General features: G+C 43.2%; 1 protein-coding gene across 1 annotated transcript in view; it reads left to right on the forward strand.

Moving 5' to 3' along the window:
* Nucleotides 1-14,440, forward strand: part of mogs (mannosyl-oligosaccharide glucosidase) — a 68,255-nt gene extending 53,815 nt beyond the window's left edge. The window contains exons 4-5 of the mRNA XM_072256846.1: nt 14-207; nt 11,656-14,440. Coding sequence (XP_072112947.1) covers nt 14-207; nt 11,656-13,399 — 1,938 coding nt within the window. The 3' untranslated portion in view covers nt 13,400-14,440. The remainder of the gene's footprint in view (nt 1-13; nt 208-11,655) is intronic.
* The last annotated feature ends 6,742 nt before the right edge of the window (nt 14,441-21,182 follow it).

Here is a 21,182-nt window from a genome sequence, read left to right on the forward strand (position 1 = left end):
TATTTTATTATAGAGCTCTGCTCCAGAGAACCCAGTGATATCGCTGCTATTTTATGTCGCTGGTGATGGACAGGGAGTTCTACAGCCACACATTGAGGAGAAGAGGAGGTTAGTGGCAGTGTCAGGGTCATCAGAGGATTTGGGAAAATTCACAATTACTTTCCTGACACCAACTGATCGTAAATCCAGGAACTCCAAATACGCCAGGTGAGATTGTCCCTCACTGTCAATAAAACTGAAATGCCCATTTCTCTAAACACAATAGAATAAGCTGTTATATCAATCTAGATGTATATTTGCATATGTATGGGATTGCACATACTTGCATATTTTGAAGCTATTTTCCTTCCTTGCGTTTAGGTTTTATAATGAGGTCAATTTGTGTTGAGATATTTTTGTATGAAAATTTGTTTATAAATATTTTAACTTCCTCAGTATTGACTGGGGCTCTCTTAATGCCAGGAGCACAGTAGAATGACGGATGACCTCATAGAAGTTTATAAAATCATGAGGGGTATGGATGAGGTGATCTCTTATAATCATGATCTGCTTCCTGCACCCATGCTGAGTTCGTCAATTTCAATTTCAGCAACTTTGCCTCCAACTTCCACCCTGCCCTCAAATTTACTTGATAAACATCTCCCCCCCCCCCACCTGGTCTCAGCTATCACCTGTCAGCTTGTACTATTTCCCTCCCTCCCCCCACCACTTTCATCTGGCTTCTGCCCCCTTTTTTTCCAATCCTGATGAAAGATCTTGGCCCAGATCTGTTTATTCCCCTCCACAGATGCTCCCTGACTTGCTGAAGTCCTCCAACATCTTATGTGCGTTGCTCAGTCATAGTCATTTTTTCAAGGTTGTGGAGCCCGAAACTAGGAGGCAGTGATACAAGATAAGAGGGGAGATATTTAAAAGCCATCTAGCAGGTTATGTGTTTACACAGAGGGTAGCAACTACCTGTATTAAGCTGCCAGAGGAAGTGGTCGAGGCAGGTACAATTGCAAAATATAAGAGGGTTTTTTTGAGGGGAGGGTTTGTAGGATTATGAGCTGGATGCAGGCAACTGGGACTAGCATGGAGGATGCTGTGGTTGATATGTACAGTTGGGACTGAAGAGTCTATTTCCCTCTCGTATTACTCTATGACTAATTCCAATAAGTGCAAGGCCTTGAACTTTGTGAAGTCAAACCAGAGTAGGGTTTTCAAAGTAAAAGATCAGGCTCTGGGGACGTACCTGGGAGTACAATTATATGGTTCCCTGAAAGTGGTGTCACAGGTAGACAGGGTAATGAAGAAGGCATTTGCCATTCTGGCCTTCATCAGCTAGGACTCATGCCTTGGAGTATAGGGGAGGGAGTGGGTGATCGTAATAAGTTGTACAAAATTATGCCCCAGAAATCTTTTTTTCTTCTGCCCCAGGAAATCAAAACATAATGAGTTTAAGGTGAGAGGAGAAAGGTTTAAGAGGGACCTGTAGGTTACTCTCTATGTGTTCTTAGTGCATAGAATACTGAAAATGGCTCCAGGGCAGTGTTCTGTACTGTGTGTGAGGTGTGAGAAGTCTCAGAGACCTTCAGTCTCCCAGATAAACACATCTGCACCAAGTGCATCGAGCTGCAGCTCCTGAAAGAACATTTTAAGGAACTGGCGCATATGGGAGAATGAGGAGGTGATAGACAGAGGCTACAGGGAGGTAATTACCTTGTGTTGCAGAAGAAGGGTAACTGGGTGACTGTCTGGAGAAGGTGGGGAAATGCACCCATCCAGAGCAGAGTACACCTGTGGCCATTCCCTCAATAATAAGTATATAACTTTAGATACGATTGAGGGGGATGACCTACCGGAGGGGAAACACATCGAGCAGGTCGCAGGCACTGAGTCAGCGGCTGTGACTCATAGGAGCTGAAGAGGGCTGCAGTGTTGACAGGACATTCTTTAGTCAGAGGAACAGAGACGAGATTCTATGGGCATGATAGAGAAACCTGAATGGAATGTTGCCAAGGTCAGGGTTGTCTTCGATCAATTCTCAAGGGTAAGGGTGACCAGCCAGAAGTCCTGGTACATATTGGTACCAATAACATAGGTAGACAAGGTGAAGAGGTCCTGACAGGAGATTTTAGGGAGCTAGGTAGAAAACTGAGAAACAAGACCTCCAGGGTAGCAATCTCTGGTTTGATGCCTGTGCCATGTACCAGTGAGGGTAAGAATAGGATGGTTTGGCAGGTGAATGCGTGGCTGAGGAACTGGTGCAGGGGCAGGGGTTCAGATTTATGAATCATTAGGATCTTTTCTGGAGAAGGTATGACCAATACAAAAGGGATGGGCTACACCTGAACCCATGGGGTCCAATATCATTGTGGGCACATTGGTGAGAGTTGTTTGGGTGGGTTTAAGCTAATTTGGCAGGGGGATGAGAACCAGAGTGATAATGCTGAAGATGAGGTAGTTGGTTTACAAACAGAGGCAGTGTGTAGTGAGACTCCTTACAAGGAGAGGCTGGTGATAGGGCAAAATTGCAGTCGACAGGCTGAGTTGCAACGTAAAGGGCAAACAAAATCGAAAAAGGTGAATACAACACATTATGCAGAATAAAGTCAATGAACTTGAAGCACAGTTACAGATTGGCAAGTATGATTTTTGTGGGCATCACTGAATCATGGCTGAAAGAAGATTATAGCTGGGAGCTTAATGTCCAAGGATACACATTATATTGAAAGAATAGCCAGAAAGGCAGAGGAGGTGACATGGCCCTGTTGACAAAAAAAATTAAATTAAATCATTAGAAAGAGGTGACATAGGGTCGGAAGGTGTTGAGTTGTTGTAGATATAGCCAAGGAACTGCAAGGGTACAAAGAGCCAACAACCTGTCTCTGAATATGAACAAAACAAAAGAGATGGCTGTTGACTTCAGGAGAGCACGGAGTGACCGCTCCCCGTTGAACATTGACGGCTCCGCCATTGAGATCATTAAGAGCACCAAATTTCTTGGTGTTCCCCTGGCGGAGAATCTCACCTGGTCCGTCAACACCAGCTCCATAGCCAAGAAAGCCCAGCAGCGTCTCTACTTTTTGCGAAGGCTGAGAAAAGTCCATCTCCCACCCCCCATCCTCACCACATTCTACAGAGGATGTATCAAGAGCATCCAGAGCAACAGCATCACTGCCTGGTTCGGAAATTGCACCATCTCGGATTGCAAGACTCTGCAGCGGATAGTGAAGTCACACAATGTGAGGTGACCAGAACTGCACACAATATTCCAAATTTGTCCTCACCAATGTCTTATACAACCTCGCCATAACATCCCAACTCCTATACTCAATACTTTGATTTATGAATGCCAGGATGCCAAAAGCCTTCTTTACAACCCTGTCCACCTGTGACGCCACTTTCAGGGAATTATGTATCTGAACTCCCAGATCCCTTTGTTCCTCCGCACTCCTCAGTGCCCTACCATTTACTGTGTATGTCCTACCTTGATTTGTCCTTCCAAAATGCAACACCTCACACTTCTCTGCATTAAATTCCATCTGCCATTTTCTAGCCCATTTTTCCAGCTGGTCCAGATCCCTCTGCAAGCTTCGAAAGCTTTCCTCGCCGTCCACAACACCTCCAAACTTGCTGATCCAATTTACCACATTTTCATCTAGATCATTGATATAGACAACAAACAATGGTCCCAGCACAGATCCCTGAGGCACACCACTAGTCACAGGCCATCAGTTTGACAGCTGTTTTGTGCACTTTATGTAGTCCTGTGTAGATCTGTAGTCTAGTGTAGTTTTTGTGCTGTCTTACGTAGTCTAGTGTAACCTTGTGTTGTCTCATTTAGTCTAGTGTAGTTTTGTGTTGTTTCATGTAGCACCATGGACCTGGAGGAACATTGTTTCATTTTTACTGTGTACTGTACCAGCAATTTATAGTCGAAATGACAATAAAAAGTGATTTGACTTGACTTGACTTGAGATTCTGATGGGAGTTATATACAGACCCCCAAGCAGTAGTAAGGATGTGGTCTTCATGTTACAATGGGAGATAGGAAATGCATGCCAAAAGGGCAATGTTACAATAGTCATTTGGGGATTTCAGTATGTTGTGAAATTGGGAAATTCTGGTTGAGGCTGGAGCCCAAGAGGGGTAATTTCTAAAACGCCTACGAGATCTCACTTCAGAGCAGGTGGTGGTTAAGCCCACTAAGGGATCATCTATTCTAGATTGGGTGTTGTGCAATGAACCAGAATTGATTAGAAAGCTTAAGGTAAATGAACCCTAAGGGACAAGTGATCATATTATGATACCATACACCCTGGCATTTGATAAGGAGAAGCTATCAAATGTACCAGTATTACAGTGGAGTAAAGGGAGTTACAGAGGCATAAGAGAGAAGTTGCCCAAAATTGATTGGAAAAGGACGTGGAGGGATGATGGCAGAGCCGCAACAGCTGGAATTTTTGGAAGCAATTCAGAAGGCACAGGATATATACAACCCAAAGAGGAAGGAGTATTGTAAAGGCAAGATTACACAACCATGGCTAACAAGGGAGGTCAAAGCCAACATAAAAGCCAAAGAGAGGGCATACAATAGAGCAAAAATGAGTGGGAAGTTAAAGGGTTGGGAAGCTTTTAAATACAAACAGAAGGCAACCAAGAAAGTCATTAAGAAGGGAAAGATGGAATGTGAAAATAAACTGTCCAATAATATTAAAAAGCATATCAAAAGTTTCTTCAGATACATAAAGTGTAAAGGGCGAGAGTGGATATCGGACCGCTGGAAAATGATGTTGGAGAGGTAGTAATGACAAACAAACTAAATAAATATTTTGCGTCAGTCTTCACTGTGGAAGACATTAACAGTGTAGTAGAAGTTCCAGGTGGTAGGGGGCGTGAAGTGTGTGAAGTTGCCATTTCTTGAGAGAAGGTTCTTGAGAAACTGAAAGGTCTGAAGTTAGATAAGTAACCTGGACCAGATGGTGTACACCCCAAGATATGAAAGAGGTGCCTGAAGAGATTGTGGAGGAATTAGTAATGTTTTTCAAGAATTACTAGATTCAGGAATGTTTCCAGAAGACTGGGAAATTCCATATGTCTCTCCACTCTTCAAGAAAGGAGAGAGGCAGAAGAAAGGAAATTGTCTGACCTTAGTGGTTAGAATTCTATGAAGAAATAACAAGCAGAATAGACAAAGGAGAATCAGTTGTTGTGTACTTGGATTTTCAGAAGGCCTTTGACAAAGTACCGCACATGAAGTTGCATAACAAGCTATGAGCCTATAGTACTACAGGAAAGATTCTAGCATGCATAAAGCAGTGGTTGGTTGGCAGGAGGCAAAGAGTGGAAATAAAGGGAGCCTTTTCTGGTTGGCTGCCAGTGACTAGTGGTGTTCCACAGCAGTCTATGTTGGGACTGATTCTTTTTATGTTATGCATCAATGATTTGGATGATGAAATTGATGCCTTTGTTGTAGTTTTGAAGAAATAAGAGAGGCTACAGAAGGATTTAGATTAAGATAATGGGCAAAGAAGTTGCATATGGAATAAAGTGTCAGGAAGTATATGGTTATGCACCTTGGTAGAAGAAATGAAAGGGTTGACTATTTTCTAAATGGAGAGAAAATACAAAAATCTGAGACACAAAGGCACTTGGGAATCCTTGTGCAGGATTCCCTAGAAGTTAGTTTTCAGGTTGAGTCTGTGGTGAGGAAGGCAAAAGCAATCTTAGCATTCATTTCATATAAAAACAGAGATATTGAGACTTTACAAAGCCCTGGTGAGGGCTCACCTGGAGTATTGCGAGCAGTTTTGGGCCCCTTATCTTGGAAAGGGTGTGATGAAACTGGAGATGGTTCAAAGGAAGTTCAAGGGAAACTTCACCCATCTCTGCTTTGCTGTCATCCCCGCCAGTATCTTCCTCCAACCCACTGCGGCAAGCTTCTCTCATGCCTCTATTCTATTGCGATACTGATACATGTAACTTACGCTTCTCCTTCTGAAATTGCAGGATGAATTCAATCATATTATGATCACTGCCTCCTAAGTGTTCCTTTACGTTAAGCTCCCTAGTAAGATCTGGGTTATTACATAACACCCAATCTAAGATAGCCTTTCCCCGAGAAGGCTCAAGCACGCTGCTCTAAGAAGCCGCCTTGTAGGCATTCAACAAACGCCCTTCTTGTGATCCGACACCATACTGATTTTCCCAATCCCCTTGGCATATTGAAGCTCCCCATTACAATGGTGTAATTACCCTTATATGCCTTTTGCAGCTCCCTTTGCAATCTCAAACCCACATCTTGGCTACTATTTGGAGACCTATTTATGATACCCAAAATGTTTTTTTTACCCTTGCAGTTTCTTAATTCCACCCAGAAAGATTCAACATTCTCTGACCCTGTGTCACCTCTTTCTAAAGATGTAATTCCATCTCTTACCAACAGAGCCACACCACCGCCTGTGCCTTCTTGCCTATCCTTTTGTAACAAATTATATCCTTTGATGTTAAGCTCCCAATTATGGCCTTCTTCCAGCCACGACTCAGTGGTGCATACAGTGTCATACCGACCAATCTGTTATTGTGCTACGAGTACATCCACCTTATTCTGAATGCTACACGCATTTAAATACAGCACCTTCAGTCCTGCATTCTTCACGGTTTTGAATTTTGCCTCTGTGGTACAATTTAAGCCTTTGCTCTGTCTGCATTTGTACCCAATTATTGGTTTGTCCTTCCTTATATTCATGTTACACCCATCATCTACTTGTAAACTGGTTGGCTCATCCTCAGCTCTTTCATACTGGTTCCAATCCCCCTGCCATATCAATTTAACCACTCCCAACAGCTCTAGTAAACCAGCCCACAAGAATATTGGTCCCCCTCAGACTCAACGGCAACCTGTCCCATTTGTACAGGTCCCATCTGCCCCAGAAGAGGTCCCAATTACCAGAAATCTGAAACCCTGCCCTTGCTCCAATTCTTTAGCCACGCATTTATCTGCCACCTCATCCTATTCCTATCCTCACTGTCGCATGGTACAGGCAGCAAGATTACGACCCTTGAGGTCCTGCTTCTCAGCTTCCTTCCTAACTCCCTGTATTCTTTTTTCAGGACCTCCTTCCCCTTTTCTACCTACATCGTTGGTACCAATATATACCACAACTTCTGGCTGCTCACCCTCCCTTTTTAGGGTATTGTGGACACATACAGAAACATCACGGACCCTGGCACCTGGGAGGCAACCTACCATCCGTATTTTCTTTCTGTGTCCACAGAATTGCCTATCTGTCCCCCTGACTAATATAGAGTCCCCTATTACTGCTGCCATCCTCTGCAGTTCCCTGCCCTTCTGAGCCACAGGGCCAGACTCAGTGCCAGAGGCATGGCCACTGTTGCACACCCCAGGTAGGTCACCCCTTCCAACAGTACTTAAAATGGAGTACTTATTGTTCAGAGGGGCGGCCACAGATGTGCTCTCCACTATCTGACCTTCTCCCTCCCCTCTTCTGACAGTCACCCTGTCTCCTGTAGCCTTGTGGTTACCTCTCTGCAGCTCCTATCTATCACTGCTTCACTTTGGCTAACAAGCCGAAGGTCATCGAGCTGCAGCTCCATTTCTCAAACATGGTCTCTAAAGAGCTGCATCTCGATGCACCTGGTGCAGATGTAGCCATTGGGAAGGCTAGGAGTTTCCTGGAAATCCCACATCAGACACCCAGAACAGAACACTATCTCTGTGGACATTCTCTTTATTCACTCAAGAATTAAATAAGAAAGTAAGGAATGAACTTACCCACTTACCTTGCCACCACCTGTTCTCACCGAAGCCTTGTTGACCCAAAGCCTTACTGCTCAGATTACTCCGATGATGACCATTCTGCAAGACAGTACTCCTCATTTATGGAGACTGTGTTTTTAAAGCTCTCCACTGGACCTGTGCGGCAGAGCTTCTCCTGTGTCTGTGCAGTACTCCAATTTTATGGTTTTATGGCAACAACTTCTTGCAGAAAGTGGTCAGTATATGGAACAGACTGCCAGAGGAAGTGATTGAGATACAATAACAATATTTAAATGGACACTTGAACAGGTACATAGCTTTGTAAATGTATTTGGCGTCAACCCTTTGGTCACAGAAAACAATATTACAGCCAGGGATTATCAGATAAGTGTGAGGTGGTTCATTTTGGTAGATCAAATATGATGGCAGAATATATATGAATGGTAAGACTCTTGGCAGTGAGGAGGATCAGAGGGATCTTGGGGTCAGAGTGCATAGGACACTCAAAGCTGCTGTGGTTAAGAAGGCATTCATCAACCGTGGGATTGAGTTTAAGAGCCGAGATGTAATGTTACAGCTATATAGGACCCTGGTCAGACCCCACTTGGAGTACTGTGCTCAGTTCTGGCCACCTCACACTTATCTGGGTTGAACTCCATCTGCCAGTTCTCTGCCCAGTTTTGCATCCTATCAATGTCCCACTGTAATAGTACTGTGCTGTACTATTCTATGTTCTATGTTCTATGTAACCTCTGACAGCCCTCCACACCCTTCACAATACGCCCAAACTTTGTGTCATCAGTAAATTTACTAACCCATCCCTCCACTTCCTCAACCAGGTCATTTATAAAAATCACGAAGAGTAAGGGTCCCAGAACAGATCCTTGAGGCACACCATTAGTCACTGACCTCCATGCAGAATATGACCTGTCAACAACCACTCTTTGCCTTCTGTGGGCAAGCCAGTTCTGGATCCACAAAGCAATGTCCCCTTGGATCCCATGCCTCCTTACTTTCTGAATAAGCCTTGCATGGGGTACCCTGTCAAATGCCTTGCTGAAATCCATACACACTACATCTACTGCTCTTCCTTCATCAGTGTATTTAGTCACATCCTCAAAAAATTCACTCAGGCTTGTAAGGCACGATCTGCCTTTGACAAAGCCATGCTGACTATTCCTAATAATATTATGACTCTCCAAATGTTCATAAATCCTGCCTCTCAGGATCTTCTCCATCAACTTATGAATCACTGAAGGAAGACTCACTGGTCTATAATTTCCCGGGCTATCTCTACTCCCTTTCTTGAATAAGGGAACAATATCCACAGCCCTCCAATCCTCCAGAACCTCTCCCGTCCCCGTTGATGATGCAAACATCATCGCCAGAGGGTCAGCAGTCTCCTCCCTTGCCTCCCACAGTAGCCTGGGGTATATCTCGTCCAGTCCATATCCAACTTGATGCTTTCCAAAAGCTCCAGCACATCCTCTTCCTTAATATCTATATGCTCAAGCTTTTTAATCCGCTGTAAGTCACCCCTAGAATTGCCAAGACCCTTTTCCACAGTGAATACTGAAGCGAAGTATTCATTAAGTACTGATACAATCTCCTCCGGCTCCATACACACTTTTCCACCGTCACACTTGATTGGTCATATTCTCTCACGTCTTTTCGTCTTGCTCTGCACATACTTGTAGAATGTCTTGGGGTTTTCCTTAATCATGTCCACCAAGGCCTTCTCATGGCCCCTTCTGGCTCTCCTAACTCCATTCTTAAGCTCCCTCCTGCTAGCCTTATAATCTTCAAGATCTCTATCATTACCTAGGTTTTTGAACCTTTCATAAGCTTTTCTTCTTCTTGACTAGATTTACAACAGCCTTTGTACACCACGGTTCATGTACCCTACCATCCTTTCCCTGTTTCATTGGAACATGCCTATGCAGGACACCACACAAATATCCCCTGAACATTTGCCACATTTCTGCTGTACATTTCCCTGAGAACATGTGTTCCCAATTTAAGCTTCCAAGTTCCTGCCTGATAGCCTCACATTTCCCCTTACTCGCTTTCCTAACTTGTCTGTTCCATAAGACCATAAGACAAAGGAGCAGAAGTCGGCCATTCGGCCCATCGAGTCTGCTCCGCCATTTTATCATGAGCTGATCCATTCTCCCATTTAGTCCCACTCCCCCATCTTCTCACCATAACCTTTGATGCCCTGGCTACTCAGATACCTATCAATCTCTGCCTTAAATACACCCAATGACTTGGCCTCCACTGCTGCCCGTGGCAACAAATTCCATAGATTCACCACCCTCTGACTAAAAATATTTCTTCGCATTTCTGTTCTGGATGGGCGCCCTTCAATCCTAAGTCATGCCTTCTCATACTAGCCTCCCCCATCATGGGAAACAACTTTGCCATATGCACTCTCTCCATGCCTTTCAACAATTGAAATGTTTCTATGAGGTCCCCCCTCATTCTTCTAAACTCCAAGGAATACAGTCCAAGAGCGGACAAATGTTCCTCATATGTTAACCCTCTCATTCCTGGAATCATTCTGGTGAATCTTCTCTGTACCCTCTCCAACGTCAGCACATCCTTTCTTAAATAAGGAGACCAAAACTGCCCACAGTACTCCAAGAGAGGTCTCACCAGCGCCTTATAGAGCCTCAACATCACATCCCTGCTCCTATACTCTATTCCTCTAGAAATGAATGCCAACATTGCATTCGCCTTCTTCACCACCGACTCAACCTGGAGGTTAACCCTAAGGGTATCCTGTATGAGGACTCCCAAGTCCCATTGCATCTCAGAACTTCCCACCACCCCTTACCTTAAAGCCATGTCCTCTTGTATTGAGCAGTGGTGCCCTGGGGAAGAGGCGCTGGCTATCCACTCTATCTATTCCTCTTATTTTCTTGTATCTCTGTTATGTCTCCTCTCATCCTCCTTCTCTCCAAAGAGTAAAGCCCTAGCTCCCTTAATCTCTGATCATAATGCATACTCTCTAAACCAGGCAGCATCCTGGTAAATCTCCTCAGTACCCTTCCCAATGCTTCCACATCCTTCCTATAGTGAGGTGACCAGAACTGGACACAGTCTATAGTGAGGTGACCAGAACAGAATAGAGGGGCATCCACTTAGAACAGAGATGAAAAGGAATTTCTTTAGCCAGGGAGTACTGAATCTGTGGAATTCTTTGCCAAAGATGGCTGCGGAGACCAAGTCATTGAGTATATTTAAAGCAGAAGTTGATTCGTTCCGCTTGATTAGCGGAAGGTTCTTGACTAGTTGGGGCATCAAAGGTTATGGGGAGAAGGCAGGAGAATGGGGTTGAGAAGGATAATAAATCAGTCAAGATGTAATGGTGGAGCATCTTGATGGGCTGAATGACCTGATTGTGCTCCTATGCCTTATGTTCTTATTATAGGAAGGATGTCAAAGTTGTGGAAAGGGTGCAAAAGAGATTTACTAGAATGCTGCCTGGATTAGAGACCCTGAGGGACAGATTACTTTCTCTGAAGTGACGGAGGCTGAGAGGAGATCTAATAGAGTTTATACGGTTAGCACAACACTATTATAGCACCAGAGTTTGTACATTCTCCCCGTGACCACATGGGTTTCCTCTGGGGCGGGCAAGAAATGACCAAGTTCCAAAAAAGGAATAAATAAAAGAAAAACAAGAACACAAAATGACTCCACAATAAAACCTGAATGTACGGTATCTGTAGATAAAATGTCAACGTATATCATTGCAATTAAAATTAATTCATGGTAGTGCTGCAAGCAGTAGCCAATTCTTTAACTTAATTCCCAGGTCAATTTTGCAGTCTTGTTGTTTTGTTTTGTTGCTCCTTATCTCTCTGGTTTTCTTTTCTCTTTAACAGTTACAACCATCTCCAAGCACCTTGTCCAAGTCTGGAGATGGTGACAGACATTGTGAAAAGCAGCTTGAATGGCCGTTTTGTCTACAGTGCAGCCTCTACAAGCAGGCGCTACTACATCGGTGTGGACAGTTACAGACCACCCCCGAAACAAGATGGGAGCACCACATCAAGCGAACTCCTGGTTCATCAAGTGACGGTGCAAGTTCCCTTTGAGGTTGAAGTCCTGTTTGAATCAGGAAGTTTTACACAACGATCAAATCAATTTTCTGGTGAGGTTTTCTCAGATGAACTTGAAAAGTGGAAGCAATCATTTGACGAAAAATTTGACAGCACTTTTCACTTGTCAAATAAAGGCTTTTCTCTGCAACAAATTAAATTTGCTAAAGCAGTTTTCAGTAATACAATTGGTGGAATGGGATATTTCTATGGTCAGTCATATGTTCAATCCAAATACAATGAGTACCCTTTGCCTTACCTGGAGGGCCCACTCTACACTGCAGTTCCATCCCGGTCATTTTTCCCCCGGGGATTTCTTTGGGATGAAGGATTCCATCAACTCCTGATTAGTAAATGGGACCGGTCTATTAGTAAGGAAGTGATTGGACATTGGTTAGATATGATGAACGTAGAAGGTTGGATACCCAGAGAGCAAATCCTGGACAATGAAGCACGGAGTAAAGTGCCAGCAGAGTTCATTGTACAGAGAAATGAAAATGCCAACCCTCCTACGCTCTTCCTGACATTGCAAAAGCTAATAGAAGATTTAAATGGAAAGTTGACTGAAGAAGACAAGTCCTACCTGAAGAAGCTCTTTCCGCGTTTGAAGACTTGGTATGATTGGTACAATTCAACACAAGTTGGACCTCTACCATCGACTTATCGATGGAGAGGCCGTGACACTGACACCAATCTGTTCCTCAATCCTAAAACTCTGACCTCTGGACTTGATGATTACCCTCGAGCTTCTCACCCTTCTGAGGATGAACGTCATGTGGACCTCCGCTGCTGGATGACATTGGCATCAAAGGTCATGAGGGATATCGCCAAAATCCTCAGTTTACCACATCAGGAGTATCAGGACATGTATGAAACCTTGAGCGACAACACTCTGCTTCAACAACTGCACTGGTCTGAGGATCTGAAGGCATTCTGTGATTATGGGAATCATTCTCAGTCCATCTTTCTGGAGCGAGAGAAGATCTATGTACCTCCTGGTCAGCCTCGACAAACTGGCCACGCAGCCAGGCTTGTACGCTCCGTTCGGAAACTGCCAAAGCTGCAGTATGTGAATGCATTCGGTTACGTAAGTCTGTTCCCGTTCCTGCTACATATCTTGAAACCTGATTCTCCAAAGCTTCAGCACGTTTTAAAGGATATAAAGGATGATGAGAAGCTCTGGACCCCTTATGGCCTACGCTCACTTTCAAAATCTAGCCCTCTCTACTTGAAACGGAACACTGAATATGACCCACCTTATTGGCGGGGGCCTATTTGGATTAATTTGAACTACCTTGTAGTTCGAGCACTATATTACTACTCCACTCAAACTGGACCATATCAGGAAATGGCAGCGGCACTCTATCAGGAGCTGAGGACTAACCTCATATCGAATCTGTATAAGCAGTATGTACAGACTGGTTACCTATGGGAGCAATATAATGATAGTACTGGCAGAGGGCAGGGTAGTCACCCCTTTACTGGTTGGTCTTCCCTTGTAGTTCTGATAATGGCTGAGCAATATTAAACTTCCTACCACTCGCATCCTGTATAAAGGTTTCAGAGGGATTATTTGCTATTAAATATTTCATTATTTCAATGATTGATTCAGTTATGGTTAAACTCCCCAGCATCCTAATCAGAGAGAAATTCAACCTGCAGGTATTACATGGCATTAGCATAAGAGCAGGCATTGACAAGTTTAGTAGTACATCAACCAAACTCTGTGTACACAGTGACTGCTACATTTTCAGGGATTTTTTTTTTCAGGCTGTGAAAGCATTAGTTTCCCTTAAGAAATATTAATAAGGAGCCTGTGTATGTTTAATATCCCATGGAGAATCAGCATTCAACAAAATAGGTAGCAGCTATAGTCCATGCAGGTTTCACTGGACAACAGCCACAACTTTTAAAAATACTTCCTGTATCATGGTCTGCTGTTGACCCTTCAAACTTAGTGTGAGCTGTTGTTGGCCCACAGTTCACCTCCTCATACCCTGTATCCTCCATTCCATCCAGCAACATTCACAGTGAACCTCATCCTCCCACTTCTCAGTCTTCACTAAAAAGTAAATTAAAGGTGAAGATTTGTAATTGTCTACCAAAATACTCGTCTATAAGATTTAACATCATAGCACCTTTTCTATTCAGCTGAATGTTGGTGTATTCAAATCTCAAGGAGCCAAAAGTATGTAGAGTCCTGTTTGATGTATTCAAACGAATGAATCTATACAACCTCAGCATGGGATTTAATAGGGCTCTGCATTTCTTCCACTGTTAACAGACCAATTTTTCTATATTTAATTGTACTAGAATCTGAAAGGCTGGACCAATATGTATCACAATAACTGGGCTTTTTTAGGAAGACTTTGGAATTTGCTGTTCAATTCCTTCCAGTGCCTCATGGACCCATTGCTGGTTCTCTCATTTTGTGTGGCATTTGTAAATAAATAAATTGATATGTTAAATAAATCAATTTGTGGCAACTTCAATACAAATAGTCAAAAATATAGGATGTGTACCTCTTTATAGGAACTATTATGCATTAAACTTAAAATTGTCATGGTTACCTCAGACAAAGTTTCATTTTATAAAGATTATAACACAGAAACTGAAAATGCATTTGTCCATTTGATTCTGGTCTATGCATGTTTTCTTGTCATTCATTCCATTCCCATTCCTCCCATTCTTTCCACATCCCCCTGTATTTTCCTGCTTTGACTGCTGTTGTGAAGACTTGCTGAGTCTGGTTTGCTTGCCTGACAAATTGGCTATTTATTTGTTACCTAAACTGAGAGTGGCTTGTGGAAAAGAAATTTATCACAAGGGAAAGTCATGATGTAAAGATGCAATGAAAGTTAAGTTTCATCATTGGCTTCAAATGGAACAGATCCCTCCATAATCACATCTCCTATCAATCTTCTAGTTATTTGAGAAAAGAGTCAATGTTCCATTAGCTATTTTGATGTACTTATTAAGTTTTGCATATATACAGTATCTAGTCAGGTTCAATGTTTGCTCCTCTGCAATTTCCAATCTTTTGTTTTTCCAAAAGAAAATTTCTGATTGCTTTTTCTTGGATCTGAATGTGATCCGGTAGGATGGCTTGGAGCTGCTGTAGAAACCAAATATTCCAAAGCATAGCTCACAGCTCCAGAGACTTTCATTCAGTCGCAGGCATCGGTGCTGTTTCCCCCTGACTGCATGGGTTCTCCAATCTACTCTGTTTTCCCCCTCCACAGATGTGTTGGACACCATAAACATGATATTTCTGTCAGTGAGCCTTAGGAGATTCTAGGGGATTATTGAGCATGTGAGAGAAACTGTCACAGGAAATATGGAGCAATTAAGTGCCAGCATAGACTTGATGGTAGAATGACCTCCGATGTCGATGTCATAAGGACTTATGGAATATGAGAACAAAGTCATCTGCTGTTCAGTAATATATCTTTACTCTCGTACAAAATGGTAGGACACAGACTTCTTATATTTAGGTCATTTCTAAACAGGCTGTAAATGTTTCGGGTATTTTTAGATATAATAGGACCTTGAATATTCAAATCTTATTCCAATGTTTTCTCAGGAAATTTCAGCCTAACCTGCTAGTAGTGCTGCTTCAGGGAACTGCAGGCCAACAGGCTGGATGGAATAAGGGAAATTAATCTAATTATCTATCATTTAGTGATGTTTATAATGTTTGAAGTGTGTAATGGTTTATATGTAATCTGCCTGCATTGTAAGCTGCAATTTGTTTTGATCAGTGATCTGGAAAAGCCAAAATTAACAGCTCACCCAAGAGAAATTACAGCTCATTTTGGAAACCAAGTTATAAATTGATCTACCAGAGTGGTTTTCACAACTTTAGATAAATCCAGGTAAATGTACTTCACAAGTGGATATTCACTGAACATATCTAGCACCATATTGTACCCAGGGAGTTAATGCTTGCACAACAATCAAAATCTTTCCTTCTCACAATTTTAGTTAAAAAAAAACAAAAGTTGTTAATTTTGCCTATTTATAGCAAGTGATGTATGGGAACAGACATGCCAATTACATCCGAAATCTAAACATTCTTCCTTGTCTATCTAGTCCAATTCTATGCATTCCGCTTGTTGATAAATATTTACTGCTTGACCCGTACTGGGTATTGTTCCTTGCTAATTGATGCATCCATAGAAACCATAGAAACTACAGCACAGAAACAGGCCTTTTGGCCCTTCTTGGCTGTGCCGAACCGTTTTCTGCCTAGTACCACTGACCTGCACACGGACCATATCCCTCCATACACCTCCCATCTATGTATCTGTCCAATTTATTCTTAAATGTTAAAAAAGAACCCGCATTTACCACCTCGTCTGGCAGCTCATTCCATACTCCCACCACTCTCTGTGTGAAGAAGCCCCCCCCCCCTAATGTTCCCTTTAAACTTTTCCCCCCTCACCCTTAACCCATGTCCTCTGGTTTTTTTCTCCCCTTGCCTCAGTGGAAAAAGCCTGCTTGCATTCACTCTATCTATACCCATCATAATTTTATATACCTCTATCAAATCTCCCCTCATTCTTCTACGCTCCAGGGAATAAAGTCCTAACCTATTCAACCTTTCTCTGTAACTGAGTTTCTCAAGTCCCGGCAACATCCTTGTAAACCTTCTCTGCACTCTTTCAACCTTATTTATATCCTTCCTGTAATTTGGTGACCAAAACTGAACACAATACTCCAGATTCGGCCTCACCAATGCCTTATACAACCTCATCATAACATTCCAGCTCTTACACTCAATACTTCGATTAATAAAGGCCAATGTACCAAAAGCTCTCTTTACGACCCTATCTACCTGTGACGCCACTTTTAGGGAATTTTGTATCTGTATTCCCAGATCCCTCTGTTCCACTGCACTCCTCAGTGCCTTACCATTAACCCTGTATGTTCTACGTTGGTTTGTCCTTCCAACGTGCAATACCTCACACTTGTCAGTATTAAACTCCATCTGCCATTTTTCAGCCCATTTTTCCAGCTGGTCCAAGTCCCTCTGCAGGCTCTGAAAACCTTACTCACTGTCTACTACACCTCCAATCTTTGTATCATCAGCAAACTTGCTGATCCAATTTACCACATTATCATCCAGATCATTGATATAGATGACAAATAACAATGGACCCAGCACTGATCCCTGTGGCACACCACTAGTCACAGGCCTCCACTCGGAGAAGCAATTCTCTACCACCATTCTCTGGCTTCTTCCATCGAGCCAATGTCTAAGCCAATTTACCACCTCTCCATGTATACCTAGCGACTGAATTTTCCTAACTAACCTCCCATGCGGGACCTTGTCAAAGGCCTTACTGAAGTCCATGTAGACAATATCCACTGCCTTCCCTTCATCCACTTTCCTGGTAACCTCCTCGAAAAACTCCAACAGATTGGTCAAACATGACCTACCACGCACAAAGCCATGTTGACTCTCCCTAATAAGCCCCTGTCTATCCAAATGCTTGTAGATTCTGTCTCTTAGTACTCCCTCCAATAACTTACCTACTACTGACGTTAAACTCACTGGCCGATAATTTCCCGGATTACTTTTCGATCCCTTTTTAAACAACGGAACAACCTGAGCCACTCTCCAATCCTCCGGCACTTCACCCGTAGACAGCGACATTTTAAATATTTCTGCCAGGGCCCCTGCAATTTCAACACTAGTCTCCTTCAAGGTCCGAGGGAACACTCTGTCAGGTCCTGGGGATTTATCCACTTTAATTTTCCTCAAGACAGCAAGCACATCCTCCTTTTCAATCTGTACAGTTTCCATGGTCTCACTACTTGATTCCCTCAATTCCATGGATTTCATGCCAGCTTCCTTAGTAAATACAGACGCAAAAAACCTATTTAAGATCTCCCCCATTTCCTTTGGTTTCGCACAAAGCCAACCACTCTGATCTTCAAGAGGACCAATTTTATCCCTCACAATCCTTTTGCTCTCAATATACCTGTAAAAGCTCTTTGGATTATCCTTTACTTTGACTGCCAAGGCAACCTCATGTCTTCTTTTAGCCCTCCTGATTTATTTCTTAAGTATTTTCTTATACTCCTCAAGCACCTGATTTACCCCCTGTTTCCTACACATTTCATACAACTCCCTCTTCTTCTTTATCAGAGTTGCAATATCCCTTGAGAACCAAGGTTCCTTATTCCTATTCAATTTGCCTTTAATCCTGACAGGAACATACAAACTCTGCACTCTCAAAATTTCCCCTTTGAAGGCTTCCCACCTACCAATCACATCTTTGCCAGAGAACAACCTGTCCCAATCCACACTTTTTAGATCCTTTCTCATTTCTTCAAATTTGGCCTTCTTCCAGTTCAGAACCTCAACCCTAGGACCAGATCTATCCTTGTCCATGATCAAATTGAAACTAATGGTGTTATGATCACTGGAACCAAACTGCTCCCCTACACAGACTTCTGTCACTTGCCCTAATTCGTTACCTAACAGGAGATCCAATATTGCATCCCCTCTAGTTGGTCCCTCTATATATTGATTTAGAAAACTTTCCTGAACACATTTCACAAACTCTAATTCATCTAGACCCCTAACAGTATGGGAGTCCCAATCAATGTATGGAAAATTAAAATCCCCTACCACCACAACTTTATGTTTCCTGCAGTTACCTGCTATCTCTCTGCAGATTTGCTCTAACAAGTCTCGTTGACTATCGGGTGGTCTGTAATACAATCCCACTAATGTGGCCATACCTTTCCTGTTTCTCAGCTCCACCCATAAGGACTCAGTAGACAAGCCCTCTAATCTGTCCTGCCTGAGCACTGCTGTAATATTTTCCCTAACAAGCAATGCTACTCCCCTACCTTTCATTCCTCTGCCTCGATCACATCTGAAACATCGGAACCCTGGAATATTAAGCTGCCAGTCCTGCCCCTCCTGTAGCCAAGTTTCACTAATTGCTACAACATCATAATTCCACGTGTCAATCCACGCCCTAACTCATCCTTGCAAAATATCATTGTAAAGCATCAAAGCATCATTGCAAAATGTTTGAAAAGGAAATCTGTCATCTGGTTTATTTTTGTAAATACTGAAATCTCCAGCAGGGGGCAGCCCTGACATATGTGCTGGTTAAGACGGGTCATTTGTAAGATAGGGCAGAGGTTGTTGTGAGTCAAACCTGGGTAAAGCACAAACAAGAACTGCCAGCAGCATGGGTGAGGTGTTTCAGAGGGAATGAACAGAGTTTAATAATGATTAAAATTTTTAGTTGGGCCTCATTTCGAGTATTATATCCAGTTCAGATTGCCCCCTCCCCCACTACAAAAAGGATGTGACAGCTTTAGAAAATATGTAAAATAGGGTATTTGCTGTATTTAAGGGTCTTAACTGTAAGAAGAAATTGGACAAATCTGGCATGTTTTCTCTGGAGTGTCAGAGGCTGAAGAGCAACCTAATAGAGACTCATCCAGAAACTCACGAGACATGGGATCAGTGGAACCTTGGCTGTTTGGATAAAAAAAAAAATTGGCTTACAGGAAGATAGCAGAGAGTAGTGGAAGGAAAGTATTCTGCCTGGAGGTCGGTGACTAGTGGAGTTGCTGCAAGGATCTGTCCTGGGACCCCTGCTATTTGTGATTTTTATAAATGACCTGGATGAAGAGGTGGAAGGATGGGTGAGTAAGTTTGCAGATGACGCGAAGATTGGAGGAGTTGTGGATGGAGCTGTAGGTTGTCGAAGGTTACAAGAGGATATAGACAGGATGCAGAGTTGGGCAGAAAAGTGGCAGATGGAGTTCAAACCGGATAAGTGTGAGGTGATGCATTTTGGAAGGACAAACCAGAAGGCTGAGTACAGGGTTAATGGTCGGTTACTTATGAGTGTGGATGAACAGAGGGACCTTGGAGTTCAAATCCATACATCCCTCAAGGTCGCTGCACAGGTTGATAGGGTAGTTAAGAAGGCCTCTGGGATCCTAGGCTTCATTAATAGGGGGATTGAGTTCAAGAGTAGAGAGGTCATGTTGCAACTCTACAAATCTCTGGTGAGACCACACTTAGAGTATTGTGTTCAGTTCTGGTCACCTCATTATAGGAAGGATGTGGAAGCTATGGAGAGGGTGCAGAGGAGATTTACCAGGATGTTGCCTGGATTGGAAAACAAGTCTTCCGAGGCAAGGTTAGCAGAGCTGGGACTTTTCTCTTTGGAGCGTAGAAGGATGAGAGGGGACTTGATAGAGGTCTACAAGATTTATGAGAGGCATAGATGGGGTGGATAGCCAGTACCTGTTTCCCAGGGCACAAACAGCAAACACCAGAGGGCATACGTACAAAGTTTAGGGAGAGAAGTTTAGGGGAGACATCAGGGGTAAGTTTTTTTACACAGAGGATTGTGGGTACCTGGAATGACTTGGCAGGGATGGTGGTGGAGGCTGATACATTAGGAGTATTTAAGAGCCTCTTGGACAGGCACATGGATGAAAGAAAAATAGAGGGTTACAGAGCAGTGTGGGTTCGGTACTTTTTTTTAAGGAGTATATGGGTGGGCACAACATCGAGGGCCGAAGGGCCTGTACTGTGCTGTAGTGTTCTAGTGTCTAGTGAAAGCGAATGCAATAGCTGTGTTAGACAGATGCTTGAACAAACAGGACATGGGCCATACACAAGCTGGCCTTGGTTATTATGGCCTTTGATATTTTTCACATTCATAAATGGTAAAGGACTACAGCCAAAGTTTTCTTTGTACCCTTAATCAGCTATTCAAAAGTGTAAAGCAGTGGCCAATAGATAAGTCTCTTTCCCTTCCAGCCCATCTGTATTTAATAATACAGTTGTGATCAACAACTGCTGGAGATGAGCTGGAGGATGGAGTGATCAAAAGCATGGCCCACGCACCACACTTCCAGAATACCAAGAAGTATCAACAGTAAATGCTCAGCAGGTCAGGCAGAGGCAGTGGAGAGAGAATATAGCTAACTTTTTGGGTCCACGTGAGTTCAGATTTTTGGAATCAGGATCAACTATCTGTTGCAGGAAGTTGGTGAATCAAGCAGGGGTAAAGGAACTGTCAATGTTTCAGGTTGAAACCCTGCACTGAGAGTGGGAAGGGCAGATGGCCAGCAGAGAGGCGTGAGGGGGAGTGGTGAGGCAGGAGCCCAAGGAGGTTGGTGTACTGAGGAGCAGTGAAGAATTTTGTACAGGTGGAGTTGAGTTGGGGAGTGAGGAGGTGGAATTGGGAGACAAAGTAGGAATACCCAAGTGCTTGAAACTAATAATAAAGCAAGTAACCAAGGGAAGAGATGAAAGACAG

This window comes from Mobula birostris, chromosome 4 (assembly GCF_030028105.1).
Source record: "Mobula birostris isolate sMobBir1 chromosome 4, sMobBir1.hap1, whole genome shotgun sequence".
Lineage (NCBI taxonomy): Eukaryota > Metazoa > Chordata > Chondrichthyes > Myliobatiformes > Myliobatidae > Mobula > Mobula birostris.